Source organism: Myripristis murdjan, chromosome 24, assembly GCF_902150065.1.
Source record: "Myripristis murdjan chromosome 24, fMyrMur1.1, whole genome shotgun sequence".
In the NCBI taxonomy this organism is placed as follows: Eukaryota; Metazoa; Chordata; class Actinopteri; order Holocentriformes; family Holocentridae; genus Myripristis; species Myripristis murdjan.
The window spans coordinates 9,332,186-9,358,409 of NC_044003.1; the positions used below are offsets into that span (position 1 = coordinate 9,332,186).

The 26,224-nt window shown below is 43.1% G+C and overlaps 1 protein-coding gene across 4 annotated transcripts in view; it reads right to left on the bottom strand.

The window, feature by feature from the left end:
* epha7 (eph receptor A7) overlaps window positions 1–26,224 on the bottom strand; it is a 76,041-nt gene that overhangs the window by 10,075 nt on the left and 39,742 nt on the right. For all 4 annotated transcript variants that reach the window (XM_030047401.1, XM_030047399.1, XM_030047400.1 and 1 more), the window contains exons 6-8: window positions 4,790–4,914; window positions 3,253–3,421; window positions 887–995 (exon numbers count right to left, since the gene is read on the bottom strand). In XM_030047401.1, coding sequence (XP_029903261.1) covers window positions 887–995; window positions 3,253–3,421; window positions 4,790–4,914 — 403 coding nt within the window. The remainder of the gene's footprint in view (window positions 1–886; window positions 996–3,252; window positions 3,422–4,789; window positions 4,915–26,224) is intronic.

Here is a 26,224-nt window from a genome sequence, read left to right on the forward strand (position 1 = left end):
TTTTAATGCGGCAACTAATGCTGTGCATGACAAGTCTCTTAAGATACCCAGCTGAGCGGCACGAGCTGCGAGCCGAACAGCCTGGCATGGGAAAAACAGCTCGGCTCTGTAGACCGCAGAGCGGGTCTCTAAGCATAATAACATCTAACATATCAAATAATACATGCACTGTAAAAAGGGCTGTTCAACATGTCTTGTAATATTAATTTGCAATATTAACGTGTTGAAGGTTCCCTCATGCATGCGATTTAATGCACAAGGTTGGTCTTTGAGCACTGAGTTGAGGAAAAGGTTGGCGTGGGAAGGTGTAATAAGCCACAAGTGATGGACGTGCAGTCGGATGGACGTGCCGTACGTGAAAACACACACGTGGACCGTGTGTGTGTGTGTGTGCATACACTTTGAAATGGCCCCATGGGAGGCAGGCTCTGATGGAACCCCATGGAAAGCAAGCAGTGATGGAGTGACATTTGTGAGGATGAAAACACCTATGAAGTATGAGGGAATGGTGATAATGACGGCCGTAAGATGAAAAAAAAAAAAAAAGCACTTGTCATACTTCATTCTACCCTCAGGATTTCACATAGGAGTAACACACACACACACACACACACACAGAGCCAACACTCTTATCACTCTGGAGTACTTGTCTCATAATGGCTCCATTACCAAAAACAAATCACCAAAAATAGCTTAAATTTTTCTTCGCAGTGTGTGCGGACTGGAAAATGATGCATCACGACCCATTAGCACAGCATGCCACAAGATGATGGGTGCACGTGTGTGGACGGCTCCATGGCTATGGAGGCCCGTGAGTGACAGAAAGGCTAATTGACGAGCAGAGACTCACAGGAGCGGAGAGTCAATGGGGCCCGCGAGAGCGTACCTTCTCCCGATGATGAAGCCGAACACCATGAACACCAGGATGATGGTCCCCGCCACGGCCACCACCGCAATGATGATGACGGGGTTCTGCTCGCTGGAGACAATCGCGGCTGATGAGAGGGACACACACACACACACACAAAAAGACAGAAATACACAGTGTGAGCTTCAGTACATCAAAGCCGACGATCTACGGGACATAATCGAGCCCGATGAGTGGCGTGGAGATTGATAACCCCTCCCCCTCCTCCCTCTTCCTGCCCTCTGAGAGAGAGAGAGAGAGAGAGAGAGAGAGAGAGAGTCAGATGAGGAGGGACGTTTCTATTTTTGAGCCGTCCTCATACACACGGCTCTACTGTTTCAGAAAGTGGGCTTAATAGTCCCAGACGGCGACGGCGATGCCCTTCATCTCAAACAAAGACACATTCAGGTTGGATTGTTTCCCATTCAGAGCCTCTCACAGTGGCTCGACTGTTTGCGTTGACAAACTGTCGATTGGCCCCCGCGAAGGAACGGCTTTGCCGCGGCGCTTGCACAAAGTCAACGCGCATGCTGTATGGAATTCATGCATTTTAAATGAAGTGGATCTGCGCTGTATAAATACTTCCCAAGGAGAGTAATGACTCGCGCGGCCCGAGAACGGCTAGCCTCGTCGCGGGTAAAAATGTGGCGGCGTGCGATCGGCTGTTGCTCAATCAAGCTCGAATATCTCACTGATTATGTATTTTGGGAGTAATTAATGGCATTCAGCTGTCATATTCGGAAACTTGTAGTGATGCGTATTCCTCCTGAGACAAACACATGAGAGCGCAGGGGTGCAGCGTGTTGGTCAAGGACAATTTGACTGGATCAAACTCAGGACCTTCTTGTTCCACAACAGACTCGGCGTGCGCTTTGAATACTAATGAGTCTGTTTTTGCAATTTTTTGTGGGAAAAAAAAAAAAAAAAAAAGAGCAGGGTATTTTTGGACTGGGTGGAAAGGTGTTTGTGTGTGAGAGAGAGAGAGGGCGAGAGAGAGAGAGAGAACCTAAACGAATGTATTAAGAATGAATGAATGAGGCACTAATGGGAGCTTTCACAAATCAGCAAAGTGCTTTTAAATTAAAGGAAAGGTTATGAATCAACAATTCGCATATAATTGCAATAAAAAATAAAGAACAGATCATTAGGCCAGTTGTTATAAGGTCTATCTGCAAGTCTGAAATTTCTCAGAGAGAGAGAGAGAGAGAGAGAGGCCGCTAAGACCAAAGTTGCCCGCCTAACCTAATGCGCCTCCACTCTTACAATGCGTCGCCGCGCTATGCATTATGATCAATAATACAAACAACAACACAACAAAACCATAACCGACACTCGCAATGACTTACTTTGACAATCAGAGTAAACCTAATGTGTCTGATTAGATTCAAATGAGTTTATTCTCGTGACGGCACCTGGCCCGTCTGCTTAGTAATTTTCCCGGTGACGTTTTGTCAGTATGCAACAAAAGCAATTTGTGTTTTATTGCTTGAAAGCAAATAATTTCCCTGGGCTATTATTACAGTCGCGAGCTAGAAAAAATGTGTTTTGAGACATTAAAAGGTTTCTGCATAAATCCGAAGTTCCACTCTGCTGTCACAAAAACGACGCGCGGCTCAGACTCTACTCCTACTGGCCGTTTGTCGTCGGGATATTTGGAGACGATATAAAGACGATCAAACTGGCTCAAACTTCCAGAAGTGAGGATTAACCGAGTCATAACCAGAAGAGAAATTCTATGAGCAGATGCAAGGAAATGAAAGGCATATTGAAGGGGGGGGGCTATCACAGATCAATCTCCATTTAGTGCTGCAGTGGCCACTCTAGGATATAAAATCACACGGTAGTTTAATAACAACATTTTCTTATTACACATGTACCTTATTTTTCCCAGAGATGGCTAGCATTTTTTGGAATATAGCTAAGTTTCACAATAAAGGCTTGCAAGAAAAACCTTTTTGTCGGCGACTGAAGGCTTACAAATATAATCCATTACAGGTGAAATAACCCTTTAAAGTGCTGCTGCCATATTGTATACCAGAGAAGTCATTCAATCTACTCCCATTTTGTGTTTGTTTTCAAAGCAGCCCGTTTCTCTTCCGGCTTTTCTTGGAGAAATCCTCTGGCGCACAGAAAGTGATGCAATTTATATTTCGATTAGGAGCGGCAGCAGGTTGATCATAGCAAGTGGAAGAAGAACTCAAATGAACTGATATGGTAAAAGTGATAAAACAGAAAATCCAAACAGAACGACATCGTTACCACTTAAAGCGCACCTATATGTGGAGATGCAGAAATAGTCATGCAAGAAGACACATATGACTTGTGAGATTATACTGCATTTGTACCTGTGGCCTCCTCCTTGGTGGTAATCTCTAATCTGGGCCCGTAGGTGCCGTAACCTGCTGCCGTGAAGGCCCTGATCTGGAAGACGTAGGCCGTGCTGGGCTTCAGGTTGCTCACGGTGGCCGAGGTGGACCTGGACTTCACCGTGGAGTAGATGCGGTCCTTCTGGTCCTGCACAAGGGAAGGAAAGCAATAATCAAGTTTCATCCTACAGTAAAATATTCACCGTTTGAAAAAAAAAAAAAAAGTGAGAACTAACTGCTGCAGAACGACTGCTGGTGTTAAAGTAAAGCTTATAATTGAGCGTTATTGAAGTTTGGGTTATCTTAATACCTTTGCTTCTATAATAGAAACACTTCATAGTATGGAATTACCTGCACTTTGCAAATGAAATGAATGTGATTTCACTCTGCTGCATCCATATTATACATACAGTGTAGTGGTTTGAGAGGAGACCATTCAAATCTATTCATATTTTATCATTTGGGAGGGTTGTATGAGAAATAGAAGTGAGGCATCACTGTCAGAAAACCTCTTATCTCCAAAATGTCAACTTTTCAGGCACTAATAAAAAAAAAAAAACAAGCTTGCAAGCATAAACTCCATGTAAGATTTAGGTTTATTCAATTGTTTTCAAAGGTTTTAATAATCGCAATACTTGTGCATTTTCCCCAGTCCATAGAGGAGGGCTTTCACCTGACAACAGCAAAGACTCGATGTTAGATCTCAGTAGATGCCAGATTCTGAGTCAAATTTTTAACATTTGGCAGCTTACATGGCCTGCCACAAGCCGGGCTTAAGTTCATATCAAAATTTCTTCTACATCAAGGAATTCATTTGGATGCACAGGCTGCACGCATTGTGTGTTTTGTTGCTGATCTGTAAATGTTTTGCTCGGCAAAAGCCCAAATGGAATGCCAGGGTCTGTTAGGGGTGCAGTCGTTGTTTCCAATTTTCCACTTTTACAGCTGGGCAGACCACAGCCACAGTACGTGACATAGGAGACTGATTCCTTAGTGCGTGAGAGGCTGTGGCCAACAGGACGGGCATCAGAGCCTCGCTAGCCTGCCTTTGATTCGTCGGGATGACTTTGCTCCATTAAACCTCGCCGTAAAATGCTGATACGTTCAGTCTTAAAACACGGGGAAGCAGTGGTGTGATCTCTCGAAGGGGAAAAGGAGATAACAGTAACAGATTGTTAATTCTGGCAGTGCAACAGCCATGGAGTGTGTGTGTGTGTGTGTGTGTGCTAGCATGTGCGTGGGGGTGGCTGTGAAGGACTACAGGCTGATTAAAATCTTATGAGCATCTCATTCATTATTGCAATTATGAGACAAAGAAGGTACTCGCAGAAATCTTGTGAATTCCACTCACAGCCGTGTACAGATAGAATGCAAAATGAAGAGTAGGCAAAAGTGAATGTGAAGCTGGAGGATGGAAGGGGAGGGGGGGGGGGTGTTGGTTCGGGAGAATTCACACAATCAGAAAGACACAAGCGCATGCACGCTGGAATATGTTGAGCATTTGCTGCCTACTCACTTTTTCGTAGTATTTGATTTCATATTCTGTGATGACACCGTTGGGCTGCTGCGGCTCCTGCCAGGAGAGCTGGATGCTGCGCTGCTGCACTTTCTCCTTGATGACCTCGCTGACCTGGGACGGAGCTGTTTAAACAAGACATGTCAATAAGCGGAGGGCAAACCTCTTCTACACACACACACACACACACACAGACACACACACACACGCATCCACCCAGGCACAATCAGCCGCATGTCGAGCCCTGCTCCTCCTCGACTTCCCCACAACACTCGGCGGCCATCAGATCTCTGCCAGTCGGCTGATGAATATTCACACAGCCGCTCCTAAATGTTTACACCTCATGATCGAAATTTCAATTACAGTGCAAACAGCGGAAGATGGCGTTATCCCAGTCCGCGCAAAACCGCAACATGTAGATTATGAATGACAATCCAGTTAAATTAATTCCAGCATTGCCGGTGGAACAAGCAGGCACTTACTCTCCCTGATGACGGAGGCATTCAACAAGGCTCCCAGGGAGTGGGGGATGTACCTGCAACCTTATGGTACCAGTCTTATGCACGGCAATTATCTATTGCTCTGTGCATGACTCAGTTTAAGTGTCTGGCTGCCAGTATTTAGTGGTGCCACATTTAGATTTGCACATACCGGGTTGCATGCATTTTTTCTTTAATGTCAAGGCTCAGAGTGAACCGATGTGGCTGAGCTCTGGAGGCTTTCGCAGATGAGATCACCTGAGCATCTGCGTGCACTGATTGCAGCTATATCCGTGCATAATCCGCAGATCGGGCGGGTCATAAAAATTAACATTCTGATTAATAACGGATGCGTCGCAGGTGGGTGAAATAATACATCATTAATGAGGAACATATGAATTACATCCTGCAAAATGTGACCATTTTTTAAGCTTTATTTTTTTTTTTTGTCAAATATCCACGCGGGCACAGGTCTCTAAATTGGAGAAAATAATTCATTCAGGTGGGTGGCAGGTGGATGATTTATGCGTGCGTGCGGATTCGGAGGATGTCAGAGCTGATCCGTGCATCATTAGTCGAAAAAAAATTAGCGCATGTGTTATAACCAATCAGGATCCCTTACAGTGTCTGCCAGAGGCACGTCGCTGCATTTCTGCTGCTGCTTGCTGTTTGTATTTGTGTAATACTGCTCCTTTGTGTCACTGCACAAGTTATTGTTTCTTTCTTTTTTTTTTTTTTTTTTTAATTAAAGGGATAGGTCACTCAAATCGCACCTCCAAATTAATGGTTTTCTCTGGTTTCATCTCTGGTATGGAAATGCAAACTTCACCCCTGCACTCACTGTTGTCATGTAAATGCTTTGCATATTATGGAAGGCAGGTAGAGAAAAAACAATTCTGCTAAATACTTGTCATCACAGCCATGTACCTCTTAACATATAAAAATAGATGTGAAAAATAAAAGCAACCTTCCTTACAGTATATTTTCTTTATGCGGGCAAACGCTCCATTGGTTTTCTGTAATGACATAATCACCGAATCCATCACTTGCTTATTAATATACCAATGTTTAACACATTTTTGAAATCTGTGTAGGTGCTTACACACCATGTGATCTCCAGTACTCCCCATAACCAAATGCAAATATGAGAAACACTGGCTGAGGTGCTTGAATATGTCACAACAAAACTGCCGCTTCATCATGTATTTTCATATTTCTGTGATGTTAAGAGGTAATAAATGGGAACTTGTGTTGACAAGTATTTTGCAGGACAGTTTTTGCTCCATTGACCTTCCACAGAACACAGCTCCATCATCTGCGGCAACTACTCCTAATATTACAGCGACTTCTGCTACTGCTGCTGCAGCTGCTGCCTCGATCGCTATTGCCATTATTATTTCATTATTATCATCATTGTAATTACCATCATTTTTCCAGCAGTTTTCTTAAAGACCCCAGTGAGTGAAAAAAAGATTGAGAAAACTTTACGGGTTACTACAGCGTACTCCGAGGAGATGATGTAGACTAAAAAATATGCTTACCAGAAATTTGCGCACTAAACACCCCAAAATACTGGGGAATTTAGATGACTCATCCCGCTCTTGGGGCAGAATGTTTTAATTAACATGTCTTAGTGAGTTTGAGAGGCCGTCCTGGGGACTCATTTCCAAGGTAAAAGCCACTTGCCATGAACTGAGCTTCGATTCCTTTATCATCGGGGTCTTTCATGAATCAGCAAGTGCTTTCAAATTAAAGGAAGAGTTATGAATGAACAAATCCCACGTTACCAACAAAAACAACCCAAAATTGGCCCTCCGGGACAAAATCTCGCTCTGGTTGAGGTCTTTCTGGCGGCGCATACATTTGCATTAAATGCTCTTAACCTGAGGAATTTGCGCAACAATACAGCGAGCTTTGGTTTCTATACTGATAATACTGCTCTACATTGCTCCAAAATCTAAAGTCACACACAATAAATCTATTAAGCAATGTCTGATCGCTAAAAGAAAGAAAAAAAAAACGCAGTCTTTGGGCTAGTTGAAGCTGCTGAAGTGCTGATGTGTCCGTGCCATGTTCAGTGACCCAGCAGCAGTGCGGCTCTGTGGCCGTTTTGTAGGCTGACCCCAGATTGTTTTAAGATGACCTGCCACTAATGACTCCGGCCGGATTAAACCCTCATTAGGCCTCATCGGCATTCCTGACAGTAATGCACACGACAGCAGACACCCGAGACCTTGTCAAAAACCTGCTGTTGTGACATGTCCCTCATAATCCACCCAAAACACGGGAACAATGTATCCTTTTCAACGCAGCCAGCCGGTCAAAGGAACGATTAAGTTTTCATTCCTGAGTCACAACAAGCAGTTAGTGTGCAGCTTAACTTCATCCCGTCTGGCTGCTTTCTCTGCCCTCGTTCAGACGACATCGAGAGCAGGGCCTTCCTTTGCCAACTTTTATTCTGGCTGGAGTTTCTGTGCACCAAAACCATGTGTCTTGCCCATGTTTTTTTTTTCTGTCCTGCAGCTATCTGACATTTGCTTTGACCTCTTTAATGATTCTTGTTCTGGTATCGACCGATGCTACTATGATTTGTATCATTTCCTCTTGACTTTATTTTACTTTGACACTTACCTTAAAAAGTAACCAGTTACATTACAGAGTTATAAAAGCGGACTAACTTTGAATGACCCACTTTGAGAAATGCTGCAGCGATACGGCTCGTGTTATAAGTCGTTGTTTCAGTCACTGTTTGAAAATGAAATGCAAAGCTTATTGTTCTGTTTTGACAAGAGTTGAGTCAATCTAATTTACATTGTGCGGTCTTAGACTGTATATTTTCCATTAGAAGGATTTTATCTGCATGAGATGATGTGGGATTTTCACTTTTTCTCTTTAAAAGAATAAAAAGAAAAAGGAAAGTAACAACTTTCTGATGTTAGGAAATAACTAATTACAGAGTTACAGAGCTGAAAGACGAGATGAGTTACTAGTTACTACAAAAACTAATTCATTTCCCAGCACTGGTAATGATCCAGTCCAAATCTCCCTCTTTGCCCTAAACCGGGACCACATGGGTGATGTTTTCCACAGACGCCGAATGAAATCCGCAAATGGAATCGTGACATCCAAAAATCATTGCTGTTGTCAAATCCAAAGTCTTGTAAATCCAAAAATATATTAAAAACTAAGCGTGATTGAAACGACTTTGAACATTTTTTTTTTTTTTTTTAAACTTGAGCTATCAAAACAAAGTGCGGCGCACATTCACAATAACACTGCTTGATTGCTTTCTGCCGTGCACATTTCTAATTCTCCTTGGCATTTTCTAGCTTGTAACTCGATTCTGGCATTTTTCTCGTTCTTTTTCTCAAATCAAACCTCAAATATATTGCATGTGCTAATTGAGTTTGACGACCGCTGTGCCAGTGAAACCTGCGGAAAACAAAATATTTTCCAAAACTGATGATCGCAAGTGAAAGAGGAAAACACCCTTCATTTCTACACACACACACACACACGCGCGCGCGTTGTCGCCGGAGATGCGCGGTCTCTGAGGGGCAGCGGAGACACCGGTCGAGCCGCAGACAGGAGTTACTCTAAAACACAGCTTCGCCTCCCTCCAGAGTGTGTGACGCAGGCTCAGTCACCAGATCTGCCCCATTTCCCCCCCCTTTGGCCCGCGGCTGTAGTAGCAATGACTCAGCCCGCCCCCCCCCCCCTCCTCCCCTCCATCACTCGCTCAGTCCGCCACGGGTGACAGAAAGCCACAGTCCCGTGTTTCCACAGAGATATGGAGATCAGTGAGCGGTATTAGCGGACGCGGCGTTCCACAGGCTAGAAGGTGATCATTCCAGGAAGGCGATTTTCAAAAACGGAACAAACAGCGCCAGGCCTTGAAGCAGTCATTTGTATTTCTCGGGGCTGTGAGTAAGGACCAGGGTTGAGCGTTAATTCTGAGGAAACCGGCTCCTCTGGCTCTTTCTCTCTCCCCCGTGGATCAGTCAGCCAGCACTGTGTGACAGCCATTAATGACATACTTAATATCATGGAGACCAGAGCCAGTCAGCCACTCGCTGACTTTTAACATACCTGTGGGGCTTAGCGTGGCAGAAAATTGTATAATTGTTATGCCAGTCTTAAAGAGACTGTTTTGGAAGACATTTGTGCAGTCACTTTGCAATATTGGAAAATGTGTTAGTGACCCCGAACACCTTCCCCTGTAAAGCTAACTGATCCAGAAGCCAGTCTCCACCATGCTCTGCATTTGAATATCTTATGAATACATTAGACACTGGGTTTTTTAATATCCTCTTCTTTCACTCAGCCGGCTGATTTCGACTTGGCGGTGGCGGAGGCAAAATGCAAAGCGGAGGTAGTTCATTACATAAGTGTCTTACTCTGCCTCCCTGCTTGCCTCATGGACCATACCAGCGCTATAAACTCATATATTAATTACTGGTGTTTCCAAGATGTGCTTGAGCGTCTCACGCCTACAGTACCATCTGTGTTGAAGTGCTGGCATTTAACAGTGTTTTAAAGGGTTGTTTTTTTTTTTTTTAACAAACTTGAGTAGGAGATTACAATGTCTTGTTAAGAAAATAATAAGAAAATACTGTGGGCACAGTGATATCAGATATAAACAAACGCATAAGCAAGTCCAAGTGACAGTATCAAACAATGTAAATGGAATTTGTCGAGGGAAGCGATACGAGTATTATGAGTTACTGGACCGAAGACGCGGTTTCATTCAGAAACTGACTGATCACAACAAATGAGAGATAAAAAAAAAAAAAAAAAAAAAACACCTACCACGTATTTTGCAGCTATTACGGGTTTGTTTCCATTGATAACATTTGCACATACTGACATTTTAAGCTGGAAAATGCCTGTCTACAACGTGTAACTCAATCACGTCAAGGATCTGTGCGAACATACTTAAGATTTACCGCTGCCAAATAAATTCTGGACGAGGGCTTCGACAAAGTTCTGCTCAGTCTCGGCTTTCTCCACCACAGACTTGGATATTTACAGCTGAGTAAAATTCAGTTTAGTTAGGGCGTCTAATAGATTGAGGCCTTTTTTTTTTTTTTTTAAAGACATCTTTTCCAGAAGCCCGTGAAACGTGGAGATTGGCGACAGCGTGGTCCCGGGCAGGCCTGACACTAACGAGGTATGACATAATCAAGATTACTTCTACTTGACACTGTGGCTCCCATAACAGAGCAAATTTATTAAGTGTTGGCAGCTCAGGAGAAATGGATGTTTAAGAGATGGGCAAAAGAAGAGACATGCTGCTGTGTGTGTGTGTTCAGGTGTGTTGGCTGATCTCTCTCTCTCTCTCTGTGTGTGTGTGTGTGTTTGTGTGTTCGTGTACGTGCGTGTGTCTGTCTCTGCAACACATTCTGATCCAAGGAAAATACCCTGACTGACTTTTGGACACAATTTATAAGGATAACTTTTTCGGTATTCAAGAATTCTGGTATGCGTAGGGGTCCTTGCCATAGTGTTGTCAGACATTCATAATAACAATCTGAGCCTGTCAGCGGCAAAAATGAGCATTTTTTTCTGGACGTAATTTAACGTGCGTACAAGCCCCGTTTTGATTAGAGAGCCAGCGGCCTGTTTTCTCGGCTGCCGGCTAAAGCGTTTCCGCTCAATACTAAACCAATCTCAAAAATTTTTGGTCCCTATCAGTCATTTGGACCCCAAACGTTGAAAAAATGGGGACCAGGTTTAAAAATACCAGAATTATCCCTTAATCCCCCCCCCCCACACACAAAAAAAGTATTATTTTATTATAGCACTAAATCACAGTTCACATTAGGGAGGTTTCAGGAGTTCAAACTTTATTCAAGTTTTGTTAACTAGAACAACACGGTTAAAGGGACAGTTTAACTAAAATACAAAAGATGATGTTTTCCCACTTAGCCTTAGTGCAATCTATCCATCCAGATAGCTTGAGTGTGATATGGCGAGGCTTCCCTGTCTTCTGGCAGCCCAAAAACACTAACACATAAACCCAACATTTCACTGCAAACTGTTCCTTGCAGCTGTTTCTGTTCACCGTAAATGACGGATGGATACAGTCTGCAAGTTTTACATGTGTACATTTCTTTTATGTTTGAGCCCAACAAATGTGTAGCCATCCAGCCCCATTGCAGTGGCGTGAAGCAGGGCAGGCTTGTTGGGATCATGGCAGACTAGAGGCTTCACCAAGTCGCACAGAAACTGCCTGCATGGATAAATGGGAAATGATAAATGCCTAGTTTGTATTTTGGGTGGGCTGCTCCTTTACGGTTAGGGCAGGGAAAAAGGTAAGGAAAAAACAGCTGGAAATTATAACTTCCCTCATGGTATACAAAATTGTTTGCATGAGTTGGGAATTGAATCTGCGCTGATGGTAAATGTATCTGCACACACACACACACACACACACCGCTCCCTCCCCTCCCCTCCATCCCCAGCCTCCACAACCTTACTTTCCACTGCGCTATTTCAATGTCAAACCACTGCCTGTTTGTAGTCATGTCTCCTCTGTGTAATCCTTTCCTGGTGGGGAATCCTATTTCTCTCTCTGCACCGGGGCACATCGTATTTGCATGTGAAGACATTGTGCTCATTTCGGGAAAATTTTCATGAGACCTTGCTGGATTTTTTTTTTGCAGCAGGATTGCCATGCTTATGTATGTGTGGGTGTTTATGCGTGGATGTTGTGCATGTTTCCTTGTCAGCCTGCCTGTGTGTTTTTTTTTTTTTTCCATAGTGCAGAAACCCAATAGCAAATGCGTGGGCGGACGGCTTATGCCCCCAGGTACTCCCCACCTGCCTGGCCGAGGAGTTGGCCAGACTGAAAGTGGCTTGCGGTTGAGCAGCGAGGGCTATTCATTCACTCACTAGGCCACGTACCTTGCACAAAAGTGAATAAAAAAAAAAAAAAAGAGAGAGAGCGTGAGAGAGAGATGAGAACTCCCTTTAGTGCTGTGTGCACTCAGAGCAGGCTCAGTGAGTCAGATAGTAAAGTATGGAGGACAATAATAGACCCGGGCTTTGATGAATGTGAGGGGAACTGTCAAAATCGGTGTGACAAGTTTCTCGCTCTTGGGCTTCAGAGCCAGTGTCTCGCCGATGGCAGTGAGTCTCCGCCGCACTGCCGCGTATTTCACCAGCCAGCGCCGCTCTGTGCCGTGTCACCTCCGGTTAGACCCGTGCAGGAAGATAGTGAGAGGCGACCGATGCGGACGTAAATCGTTCGGCCCGTTAAGTAACGCTTTCATTTGGCGAGGGATCAAGGCTTCGGCTTTCATGTGGATGACGTCCCTCAATGGAGTCTTTTGTAACAGAGAAATTTCCAAGCCCCTCTTACTACCCTCGCGCAGCTTATATTAGCACTACACTGCCACTTCAATCTGATCACTCAGCAATCTAATTCTCTTACAAGCCGTTCATTAGGGAGATCATGTGGATTTTAGCGGTACAGCTGCGGCGTCTCATCCTTCAAAGGGGTAACGGTGTAATTTACTGGAACGTTTCTATAGCTCGATGCCTCGAAACTCATTGTGAGCATTTCATTTCAGGTGGAGGCGCATGAAATACCCTTGAACTAACTGTGTTTGAAAATAGAGTTTTTAAAGAGACTGGCAGAGGACAGAGTGCATGCTGCATAACAATGCCGGTCTAGGCAGGGACACCTTTAGTGGCCATGCAGGGAGGTCAAAGGCGGCTCCGTTTGAAAGCAATTAGCTAGGCCTGATTTGAAGGAGACCTAGGCAGGGTCTTTCATGTTCTATAGGGCTGACAGCTCCAGAGGTGATGGGATGATTATTAATACATATCTGATGCTTCACCACTGACAGCTCAACAGGGCCATCAAATTTCACCTCATTATTTCCCAGTTCAAGGACCCGACCATTATATTCATTTCTATTCTCTGGATCGACAGAGAGATATCAAATCCAATTTTCTTTGGTCCAGAGCTTTTTCTTAAATGTAACAGTCTGCGCTGTTGTCTGACGGACATGTGCTTGTCAAACGACGGTGGAATACATTTTGGCTGCAAAGGAGCTGCATAAGCTTGCCAGTGAGAATTTCTTCAATTATTTTTTTTTTTTTTTTTTTTTTTTTTTTTAACAGTTCCTTACTTTGGTAGACTTTTATTTCATCCAGTACAACAGATAAAATTAAAAAATGTGCAATCTTTTAATGGAGTGCTAAACCTCCCATTGTTTAAGTAACACCCACCCTCATAAACCACCAATAAAATAAAATAAAATAAAATAATCAAACAGCAAGTACTAGATGGATATGAACATACTTTCAAACTGCTTGAGCACAACTATTCATAAAAAATACATAATACTATATCAATACATAAAACAAAACACTTAGCTGAATGACTGAATGACTAAATAAATACATAAAATTAACTATATTTTAGCTTTTTCTATGGTCAATAGGAGCGTTTTTGTAGATTTTCTGTAAGTCTCTTTTTTGTCATTATTTGGCAATTCTAACCTTAAAACAAGAATTAAGAGAATATATTTTCCATTTATTTTTATGATTATTTTTTAAGAGAAACAATTTGGCAACAAACCAGATCTCTGAACTTTCACTAAATCAGATAGTACACTGGTGATATTCCTCTTTCAACTCTTCATGTGTTCCTGTTGTGTTTTTTTTTCTTTGTGTGAGTGTGTGTGAGTGTGTGCGTGTGAGTTGCTGAGTGCATCACCCACACCTAACAGCATAAGTATAGCCTTGTGCACAACTGTGAAGCCAGGAATCAGAATCACAGTGGAAGGTCAGTGGGGGAAATTGCATTCATGCTACACTGACATGCACACACAATGCGCAGTGTGCATGATTGCCCCTCCAATACTTCCTGACAGGGAGTTCATTTTAACCCGCAGTGGCATCCCATGCTGTGCTCCCTGTTATAATATCAAAATGCCATTCAGTTGTGTAACAGATGCAGAAATCATTGGTCAGCTTTGTTACATAATTGTTAAGCCAGCAGGGACCCCGCTTATTGAGGAGCCACTCAGCTTTCCTGTGTCAGTGTCCAAATTAGGGAGCATGGCTGGCAGGCTATCATCAGCGGCTCTTAGCACACTCCCTGATTTCTTGAAGTAAACGGGAATTGGGTCTGCAAAAGCCATATTTATCTTCCCTCATGTGGGGCAGGAATAGAGCCATCTAATATCTATTGTACCATGGCCTTCATTCCTATCATCATATAGCGGTAATAGTGATGTATGAGAGAGAAATAAAGTGTCATCACCCTCTGCCCATAAGGGCCAAGTGTTAAATGTGTTATGAAGGTAAAACGGACTGAGGGGAAATGGTAACGTGCATGCAATTATGATGAAACATTAAGAAAAGCTCAATGAAGTATAATGACGTGCATCATCAACAAAAGACGGCGTACTACGGCTTCATTGTGATTTAAAAAAAAAAAAAAAAAAATCAAATTTACAACTGAGCCAAAATTGAGCTTCATTTTGTAAAAATCGTCAAGTGTTCACATAAGGGAACACAGAGCCCGGTTGTATGTGATAAATGTCCGTGACTGCCAAATAAGTGATTTTGTTGACTTGTTCTGGCAATCATGATTATAGTGACAACAAGCAGCAGGCCGGCATGTGTGTGTGTGTGTGTGTATGTGTGTGTGGGAGAGGTGGGCTGGAGGGATGAGGCTGTGGGCTCTAAAAGCTTTGAGATGCAGTCTTGTTTCAGGGAGGTCGTCAGAAATAAATGACAGGGTCAAAAACACAGGAAAAGCTCCACGGGTTTGTAAATAAATCTCAGCTTTGTTCAGAGGCCGTTTACCATCTGAACCCACTTAATCAGAGAAAATCCCCAGAACTGCCTGGCTGGAAGATGTACAGCCCGATATCCCCATTCTTAATTGCAGAATTTCCTGAGATCCACAGAATTCACTGCAGAGACAGCCCGATGAAGTCATAAAAATATGCCATGCCTATCCAAATCCCTTTTGGTGGTGAGCCGTATTATAATGATGCTATCTAGCTCTAGCTCAGCGCACAGAATGTCACAGAAAATACACTGCGAAACAAACGGGCAGGGGCCAGATGAGAAATGAAAGAACTGGTACTTGCAATAATATAGACGCTTGGCTTTGCTTATCCACTGCCTTGCTGACCTTTCTGGTACAAGCAGCTTCAAGGCATGTCTTTTCAAATACATGACCAGACTAAGCAGTGATATGAGTTTGCATACACAGTGGCTTTATCATTTATCTTAATAAAACAAAGACTCTGGAGTGAAAAGGCACAGAGCCGATTATGGCAAAAGCACAACGTGGTGACTGTGGATATTTACAGGAGCTGCTAAGCAGCCGAAAGGCCTTCCACCTCTTTGCTTCCCTTAAATGTCAAAGCACAGCCTGAGGCCCCTGTGCTCAAATCTGAAACCTTGATTGGACATCTGAGCTGTGTGGGGATTGATAAGTGAGATAATTCACAAAATGCACCATGTTGTGGACTGATGGGCCATGGCAGGTCAGGATCCCGAGGCATTGCTATTATTTTGAGGTTTCCGCTCTTATAGCCACACTTATCTATAGCTTCCCACAGAAGGAAGCTGCTCCCGACTGCATTCTCATCCCCTTATCACCAGTGAATAAATCTTATTTTGGCATCAGGCATGAGGAATATTAAAATTTCAAATGAAAGCCCCTCTACTATTTTGCAGAAAGGGAGGGACATATGATCACTAAGGGCTGGCATCATAAACATCCATTTGTTATAGAAATACCTCTGTCATCAAGATGATGATCATATTAATCAGTGCTCATATGCTCTTTAATCACAGTCTTGGACAGGATCCATCCCAGGGAAATCATATCCAGGCCCCCTCCAGCCGCCTCTGTAATTTTGCATGGAGTAGTCTGGTCCAACGCACTCTGCTGATTGCCAGCAGATCTAGGGCAAGCCTGCAGCTCTCGGAGACACCATACAGTTAAGTCTATACCTGTGGATCAGCGTCCAGGGCACATAAGCACGGTAAATGACCCCGCTCCGTACTGTTGTGGACAGTTGTGCAGCACACAGTATACGAACCTGCGTCATAATCGCCACCCTGGTGCTGCGGTCAGGTTGCTGAAGCACCTTCAATCTGTCAGCAAGTTCAATATGCTTCCAGATGAAGTGACAGCCGCACATTCCAAGTTTGGTTATTTGAGCATTAGACCGGTGTTTTTGTTATTTCATTTCACAAGACGGCAAGAAAACAATCTACGGCACAGCAAGCATGCATTGAGCACATCGGCGATAGCGCGAACATAGTCCATTCTAAGGGGATTGGCCTCATCATAAGAGTGTAAAATGAATTGGCTGCATGCAACAAAAACAGGAAAATAGAGGAAGGATGTTGACTGTATGAGAAAGAAAGGAATGTCTAATGAAGCAGTGAATCCCGAGGCCTTGATGATTGTGTGTTTCCCATGTTAGCTAATTTTACATGACAGAATATTTACCTATTTCACAATAAATGCCAAAGAACTGACTAAATTTGGATTTGAATGTGCGTTTTTGTATCAGAATCCCATTACTTCTACCTCCTGGAAAACAGTGCATCTTTAAAAATGATATTCTGCCGAACCAGTACACATGAACAAAAATTTCAACCAATGAAACCATCTCATTTTCAAACAATACTGCCAATCCCAGTAAATAAAGCTGAACTAACTGACCTCCCATTGGTTTACACTTTTGAAAGACATCTCACTGTGCTAACAACCTGTTTCCACAGGAAATACATCAGATTAATATAACAAGAGCCTCTTAGAAAGTTATTCCATCATGATTTGATTAAATAAATGACATGAAATGAAGTTGTGAGAGAAAAAAAAAAATAGGTTAATGTATTTTTCAGGGTTCCTCTGGCACCTGGAACCTAACCAGTCATTTTGGACATGCTTTTTCATGATTAACAAACCACTGGCTGGTGATTGTCTGGTCGTACTGTTGGCCATGCCCTCCTCCCTGGCACTCAGAGGTGACAAAACTACTGGGGCCAATAATGATTTGCATGTTTTTCTGGTGATTATTTCCAATATGGTAATGATTTCCAAAAGGGAACACGGTAAAACAGCGAGAACCACATCACATTAATTACATCCGAGGCCGCAACATCCATGCCAAAACTACAGGAGCAACCTGTTTTCTCTAATGCCCCCCTTTTTAAAGATGCCTTATGCTAAAGCGAGTTGAGGTATTAATACTGAGGTCACAGTTAGACTGGTAGTTGAGAGAAAGGCTACACTCCTTTTTTTTTTTTTTTTTTTCAGGTATAGCCATAAATCCCGCACTGATCCAATAAATGCCTCCTTCAAAGCCCCACCTAGCAACGCCTAATTCTGCCTCATACTTTCTGTCTCCACCACCACGCAAAAAAAAAAAAAAAAAGAAATGGCTCACAGAGGTGATAATGACCTTACATGGAAGTCGCAACAGTCAAAGTGGGTGTTGGGCCGAGCATAACTCATTTGACTGCGACAGCCGACCGTGGCCCTCCATGCGAAAAACAGCATCAGCCTGGCTGGGCACCATACGGCAAAGAGAGCAGGAGTAAATGCACCTGGTGATAAGGGACAAGGCTGCGACGCCCACCAGACTCAGCAGCAGCCTGTAATCAAGGGGACGGCCTGATGCTGGCAGCCGCGGTCATGATGAGTAACTCTGAGCCAGACACTACAGACAGGCCCGGCTCTCTTCAGCTGCAGCCAGACAGCTTGCGGGACAGAGATTGCACAAAAGCCTACTTAGTCGCTGCTGACTGTAGTTTTGAGATTGGCTTTTTGTGTCTGTCATCAGCGGTGAGCTCCTCTATCACTCATCTGTCTGCCATGAGCTCACTTGATGTCTTCTTTATGCTCGCGCAAAAACAAAATGACGGGCGCTGAAGGAAACCAGACGGCACCGTGCGCTTACGATTGGGCGTGTCGCTTGACTCGCTTCACACTCACTGCGAAAACATGTGCCAAACATATTTGCCCTCGAGGGATATTCTACTCCTGCTCTCATGTGCAGCACTGTACATGTGTTTATTCTTTAAATAATTGACCCCCCCACCCCTTTCCTCCTGCCAGCCGCATCTATTGTTTGCATGTTCTGTTAACTTATGGAAGCAGCTAACTGATTATGATTAATGACTGGTAAGCACAGAAAGAGACACACAGTGAGTAAGTCTCTATGGGACTTATGGGTATCACGGGATAAAATATCTCATGCTTTTGAAACAATTTCAGAGTTGGTTTGCCACAACTCACTGCTTGTAACAATCTGTTTGGATCAAATTTATAAGTATGATTTATTAGGAAGTGTCAAGTAAAAGCTGTTTGCGGTGCTAAAAACCCATTGGAGTCTTTCGTATCCACCCATGGTTGGAAATTAGGCAAACAGCAGCAGAAAGGGCTGATTATTCCCAGACTCGGGACAACACAGGCTTCCCTTCAACCCCTTGAAACAATTGCAGATTTCAAACGGCTGCAACCTAAACTGTGCTGAGTGATCCGGTACCTGAGGAAACAAAGCCCACACTCAGGTTGCCCGGTTGAACTCGGCACAGAGCAGCCCGAGCTCCCTCTGCCCTACAAAGGCACATCGAGTGTCCTTTGTCCCACCTACGCCCCCCGGCCATCGCTGGCGTCCGAGGTAAGTGACTGGCCGTAATCACCGGGCACAAAATCAGCTTCACCGCATGGAGGGAAGCCCAGCAACACTGTAACACCTGCTAGATAAACAAGACTGCTTCCCCTAGAAAGCACGGCCCTAATCCTCTTTACTATTCTTTTTCTGGGGAACGGGATAATAATAATGCCAGCGTTTTTTGGAGCGATTCGTGCCGACTCTCAGCTGGTGAAACCGGCTCAGTTGAGCCACTGAAAGTTGAACGACCTTTGACCAAGGAAAGAGAGCTGCAGGAAGTCGTGCTGAGGTGGGAGCGTTTGCTTTTCTGCTGCCGTGACTGTTCTGTATTAAAGGAAAAATCCACCTGAAAACATTTGTATACTGAGCTGAGAGGTACCTTGTAGGCATTTTTGTGTCCATTTTGTTCGGTGTATTTTTCTCGCTCCTGTGGATAACTGGACAGACACAGGCAATGTGCTGTCGCAGCGAGATATTTTCAGCGCAGCTATAGTTTGAGCTTGATAGCAGAATTTTATCAGAACTATCTAAAACATCAACAGTAAACATCAGCTTTGGTGTCAGTCCCTGGGAATCACTCGACTCACTGTTTTCCTCTGACATTCAGCAATCATACTGGCAGGAATTCATCACAGAAGAGGAAAAGATACCGGTTTCTCCACCGACAGCGTCCTCAAACAGAGCAGAACGCGATGCAGCCGCAGCACATGTTGTGTTTTGAGTTAAGAGGCCCAACTTTCGCTTTCTCTCTAAAACTCTTTCGGCGATCACTGTCGCTCTCGCCTCATGCATGCATAACGGAGCAAAATGCAAAATTCACGCCCCTTCTTTGGAGGTTGAGAAAAGTCATTCTGGGAAAGAAGGAAATTGCTAATTGAAACAGTGTGAAGTACTGTGGGAAAGTGGGTATATCATAAAGTAAATTACAGAACACAGATTTCATCAGTAAATCAGTTACAGATACATGATATTTAACAGTGTGAGGAGCGTCTACACTACAAAAAAAGGCATTTCAGGCGGTGGTAAGTTATTCGGTCTCATCCGCAGTATTAAAAAAAAAATTTTTCTTCAAACAATGTACGTGGGATGAAATAATCCTGCTTTTTTCCAATGATAATCAACTTTTTCAAGGATTTTCTTTAATCAAGTGTCATTTTCTTGATAGTACTGGACTGATCCGCCTTGTTTTATGCTTACACTGAGAAAACGTCCTTAAACAAATGAAACCGCACTGGAAACAAGTGGGATTGTCTCATCCCACTGGCAGATTCTTAGGAAAACCAAGATTTTAAGACCGAATGTGAGGTAAAATGACTTGAGTTGTTTTTTAAAGGATTTTTTTTAGCTCCTTTATGCTTAAGGTCACTAATCCAAGGAGCAAAGTTTTTCACAAAAAGCCCCGCAGCTTACTTAAATGTATAATTTATTACTTCTGAATTAATTTGGTGTTTGTTGAAGAAATGCTACAAATTATACGTCCATGTGAGTAAGCCTGAGAAGTGTTTGAACATGATGTTTCTCCAGCCGTTTGAGCCTGGGATCGCTGTCAATAAAATGATGTCATCATTATTGCAAGATAATCATCCTTGAAAATTTATCTTGCTTAACAATTTTATAGATTCTGCTTTTTTTTTTTTTTTTTTTTTTTCTTGCAGCAAAGTATTTCTACTTGGAAATTTACTCCATGTTGCACAATCCACCATCATCACTTTTGCCTTAGCCCGGGTGATCCGAATAACATACACACTCTAATGAGATGTCAGAGATCATCAGTGAATCTGGGGAGAAAATAATAGTAATATAGAGAAAGACTTCAAAACGCTACTTTATACCGAGCAGCATAATGCATCTCCAACGCTGAAGGTGGCACCTCGTGGCATTAAGCAATCCACAGAGGTAGTTTTTGTAATAGCTCCATTAACTGTATAATGTTTTCTCATTTTGGGTGTTTCATGGCTTTGTGGTGAGTTTATGGTGAGCTGCTTAAAACGACAGAGCCAGGGAATGGGCCAAATAAAACTGTGGGCTGCGCAGATGAATCAGTTTCTCTACTGTGCGAGAGAGGAACAGCGCCTGTGGAAAGTATTGAAATGTGAGGGGGGGGAGAGGAAAATAGAAACGCTGGTGGACTTCTTGAAGAAGGCAGCCTGATTAAAGTTCGGAGATTGGCCAGACACAAAGCTCAGAACTGTATTTCTATCAGGTGTGGTGCAACAAGAAGCCTCTGAAAAAAAAAAAAAAAAAACGAGCCCGCTTCAGTGAAGGATAAAGCAAAAAAAACGTATTTCTTAACCTTTTCCCACTGTAAATACCAAGCTTCGGTCGAATAAATTCTCCACCTCCACATGGAAGTAATCAGCAGTCAATACCTCAAACACATTGTGTTGTCTCTTAAAATGCCTGCACGAACGCAACTGCCATTAGTCACACGGGGGACAATTTAAAAAGCTGGCCCGGCCCGTCCTTTGTGTATCTGCCTGAATTGCCTTAATCCCTCACTGTTAAACTGAAGAATGGCTCGTCCAGCCATTCATATCCATATATCCCACTCTGCGTTACAGCCCCGCAGACCTGTTGTGGATTCAGGCTCAGAAAACAACAGCAGGGGGTTGGGGACTGGCTGTTTGTGATGCAGATACTCAACTTTAAGTGGACCACCAGGAATGCAGAAGACACAGAACACAAAGAATATACACACAATGTATTGATTTGCCAATATGCCAGGATTTTTAGGATTTTTTTTTTTTTTTTTTAGGAAAGTCAGACATCCACTAATTAATGGCTGCAGTGGAGGTGTGGGTGTTATTTTTTACAAAAAATCACCGTCTATTAAACCTGCAATGAAACCTCCTTCACCGTGCCTTAAGGAGCTGCTAAGCAACATAATATAATATCATTAATATGGGATTTAATAGACAGTTTTAGTGTCCCATAATGGTCTAAGTGCTGTTTCAGATGCTTTTTTTCCCCCAGTCTGACGAGAATAAAATTCAGAGGGAAACACTGAATGCTTGTCATCGTTAGGGATTTTTTCGGAATGACTTTGGTCAAATTTGTGAGATGGACTCCAAAGCCGTTCCTAGCGGCGTCAGTTCTCCAAAACTCATGGCTCGACTCCCTAATAGACACACACGCTTCTGCGTATACGCACATTTACATACACCTTCGCACTTCCTCGCAAGCTGCAAGTCTCTTAACAATGGACGAAGTGGATAACTAAGTGCGAACGCCGCAACTGGAACAAAGCAAAGCAGCTTAAGGTTGTGTGTACCGGGGTGACGGGGAGCTCGCAAATTGAGAGATTCGGTGAAACATGTTGATTAAGACCCGCAAGGTGTCACATCATTGTCAGCCTTTGTGTATTGGCCGCAGGATTTGCCATTACTGTAATTGGTGATTTCTGTCTGATAGGCAGTGAGGGAGGCAGGCTTAGGACTTAGTGGGAGGGCCGAGCGACCGTTTGCTTTTCAGGGTGTCAAGCTTTTTCCCAAACCCCATCCCAATTACCCTCGTAACAATGACAGACAGCAGCTTTTGCCTCTTTGTGTCAGACGCTATGTTTACTTAGCATAGCCCCCAATCCACTTTGTCCCCAGTTAATTGGAGAGTGGCGACTTATTGTAATGCAAATACCAGGCGTGTTCACACAACGTAAAGCGAGCTACCTTCCGTTTGCTCGAGGTAACACGCTACCATCAACCTTGCCGGCTCCTCTGGGAGAAGAGTCTTCCGTTCAGGATCTGGTGTTATGATGCGTGCTCAGTAGGACTGCAGCATGTGTCGTTTCAGCATCGAAATCGCGACGTGCGCACGTGCAATGGTCGCACTGCAGGATGTGCAATGTCACATAAGGCACATTAACCCAAACAGGTCATGCTACAGCGTTTTCACTGCTTAACACAAGAGGAAAACACATTTTCCATGATTAATCTATGAGAAAAGTCCATTTGATGTCACATATTTTTGTCCGATTTAAGGGTGCTTTCACAGCGATCAGTTCACTATGTGCACTAGTGACTTGGTGCACTTGGTGACGGTCTTGGTCTCATGGTTTCACACTAACTCTGAACCTCGGTCGGAGCGTGTGTTCCTCAGGTTTAGGTTAGGTTTGTTCATACTTCTGTTTAAATTGTTCATATTTCTATTTTTTTTACAATCCTTGTTTATAGTGCTTATATTGCTTACTGCTATTTATCATCTGTGTATACTGTATATTTCTTTTAAATTTGCACATTGACCTACCTCTATGCACATTTTATACACCCATGCACACGTTTTTTTTTTTGTTTTTTTGTTTTTTTTTTGCACATTGCTTTTTGCACACTGAGTTGTACTTAGATCTTATTCTGTAGTACTCAGATCTTATTCTGTTGTACTTAGATCTTATTCTTTATTTTTTATTTTTTATTTATTTAATCTGTAATCTGTGGATACTGCTGAAAAACTGCGAATTTCCTGCGGGATGAATAAAGTATCTATCTATCTATCTATCTATCTTAATCAAATAACCAACTAGTGGCCCTGAAAATGAGCGATGCCTGTTTTGGTCGTTCAATAAACTCATAGTGAAGCGAGGCAGCTTTTGCGTGTGTCACATAGTTACATAGATAATTCTGTTTGTTTGAGTATGAAAGTTTAACCGTCCTCAGCCTGTTTATCTTCAACCACGCAGATTAAACTTGCATTTGAATATCGTTAGCAACGGTAGAAGTTTATTAAGAGACATATGTTGTTTTTTTTTCCAAAATACCTCTCCATCTGTTCTCACACCAACTTGTGGATGCCGGTGTCAGAGTCGCATGTGACACCGAAATGGAGGAGTCAGCTCTGGTTTCTGGTACCAAAATGATGAAAATGATGATTCTTAATTGCATATCTGTACATGGATAACACACCGCATGTATCTGGGGACATTTCCTGTATTGTTTCCGATATATATCGCAGAAAAAAAAGATATTACAATGTCAGTTTTGCCCTGGTGCTCCGTGTCTCCAGCCGCCGTCAAGTGCTGCAAACTCTGGACATCCGAAATGAATGCATCTTGAATAACGTGCTATCAAATGTGATTTAATTTCAGCCGGCGAGCGGAAGATGTTATCCGCAATGTGTCAGATTAACAAGACTACAGAGCTGAAACGCATCCAATCCATGCATTAAGTCACCGGATCTTGCAAGGTGGATGTAATTTAATTTTGCATACCAGACAAAATAACGTCATAACATTAATAACTGATTAGCTCTCTTCCTGAAAGCTTGAGGAGCGCTATACAATCACCAAACCTGCTAAAAATATACCGTGGGGGTCCCTGCAGGCCTTTAATTTAATCTCTCATCTAGAAGTCGACTGCCAAAGTATACTGGTCTTAACGCTCACTGTGACACACTTTTTGGCAGCATTCAACAGCGAGTCGCCAGTGTGATAGGGAGATGATTTGGGAGGAATTTACAAATTTAATTAGCTGGGTCTCTGAGGATACAAGCTCTTCCAAGTTTCATTTAGATGTAATCTTTCTTTGGAGAATACTTTTCAGCACACAATTCTCACAGAAGAATATCTCTCCCCGGTCTGCTCTGGCTCACGACGTCACGGCGAAATGTACAGCGGGAGCCCGACGTACAAAATCACCGACTGAGGTAGCGGTTAGACGAGGAGGAAGGCAGAAGATGAAGGTACGACAAAAAAAAGTACCAGATCATTGAGCACTGGGCACCGAACTGATGATATTTAACAAGCTTATTGTGTCAAAGGTTGGATTTATCTAGGGTTCATATCGTTTTGTTTTTATTTTTCTTACCACCTGTTTTCGATGCCTTCCTCATAATTTTTCCATTCAGCCTCCATCTCCAAAACAATGACCAAAAGAAACTACTGCCACTGAAAAGGCGTCTTTTAACACTATATATGTTTTTGAGCTATATTTCAAATAGTCAAAATGAGCATTTCTAGAAGATACGTTTGTGGAGAGTCCAAGCTGAAAAATAAAATTTGCAGCTGGTTTGAACAAAAATGAGAATAGTATTTACTAACAGAGCTAAAATAAGCTCCTTTCAACTGTTCAACTCCACACCGTGATGTGTCAATATATATATTTTTTAATTGGTCAATAAATTGTTGAGAGATGGTGCTGCTTTAGTCAGATTTTCAGTACTTGTACAAAACTTTTATAGAATTATACTTTTCCAGAACTTTTTTTTCCAGGGCCTGGAAACTGTACTGACTTCTTCACGTCTTTCATGTCTTTCATGTTTAATGCAAGCAATGCATGCATATATGATACTCATTATATATTTTCTAGGCAGCCACCTGGCAGTCAACTGTTGCTCTGAAACGAGGCAACTGATCTATTTCCAGCAAAACTGTGTTGCAAACTTTGTTTTTGTCAACCATCTCCAAACTCTCAAGGTTAAACAGGCAATTATTTTCTTGCAACGGGCCTCGCCGAAGCTAAAGATGCGCTTCATTCCAGCCCAAGCCCTTTTCACGAATTCTCTTCCAGCTGCCCAAAGATGTTGCGGCGTAAGAGCAGAGGACGGCCAGAGCGAGGAGCGGAGGAGAGGATCTGGCCACTCACACAAAAGGACTGGGATACTTTGCAAAGCCCATGGCTGTGTTACCTTGTCACAGCATCCTTCATGCCCTCACTAAGTTCTCCCGCCCAGATGTGAAGCCCATCTGCTCCACAGCCAATACCAACGTCCTGACGGATCCTTGGCTGCCATAATCTTTTTACTGTTGTTTTATACCAAATCATTAAAAGCAGCCTACCAGATGGCTGTCATATACTCCCTCTGCTTTGATAAAAAAAAAAAGGTTTTGGTACAGCGCTGGTTTGAAGGAGCACAAGGAGGAGCACAGCTGAGGAAACTAGCAGGTGTGCAAGACGAAACTAAGTCTCAGTCAGGCCGAAAAGGCTTTGAGGCGACAGCTTTTGAGGGTCAAAAGGTTGTCTATAATTGCCAGCGGCCTTTTGAGTGGTGGCAAATGGAGTTTGGAGCTTTCTGAATTTTTTTTTTTTTTTTTTCCTTTTTTTTTTTTTTCCCCCTCAAAGCTGAAGTGGTCTGCCACAAACTCATTATGATTTCCAAGTGTGATGATCTGAATAAAGGGGAGGGGGTGAAGCAGGGGGTTGAAGACATAATTAGTTTTCCTCACTGCAGGAGACAGTATGCTGATGAGACAATGAAAGACTGAAAAAGCAGAGCTGTCAATCTCCCACGATTCTTTCATCCCACAAAGAGCCAGTGAGTAATGCTCACAGACCCCCCCTCCCCCAAAAAAAGCACAGAGC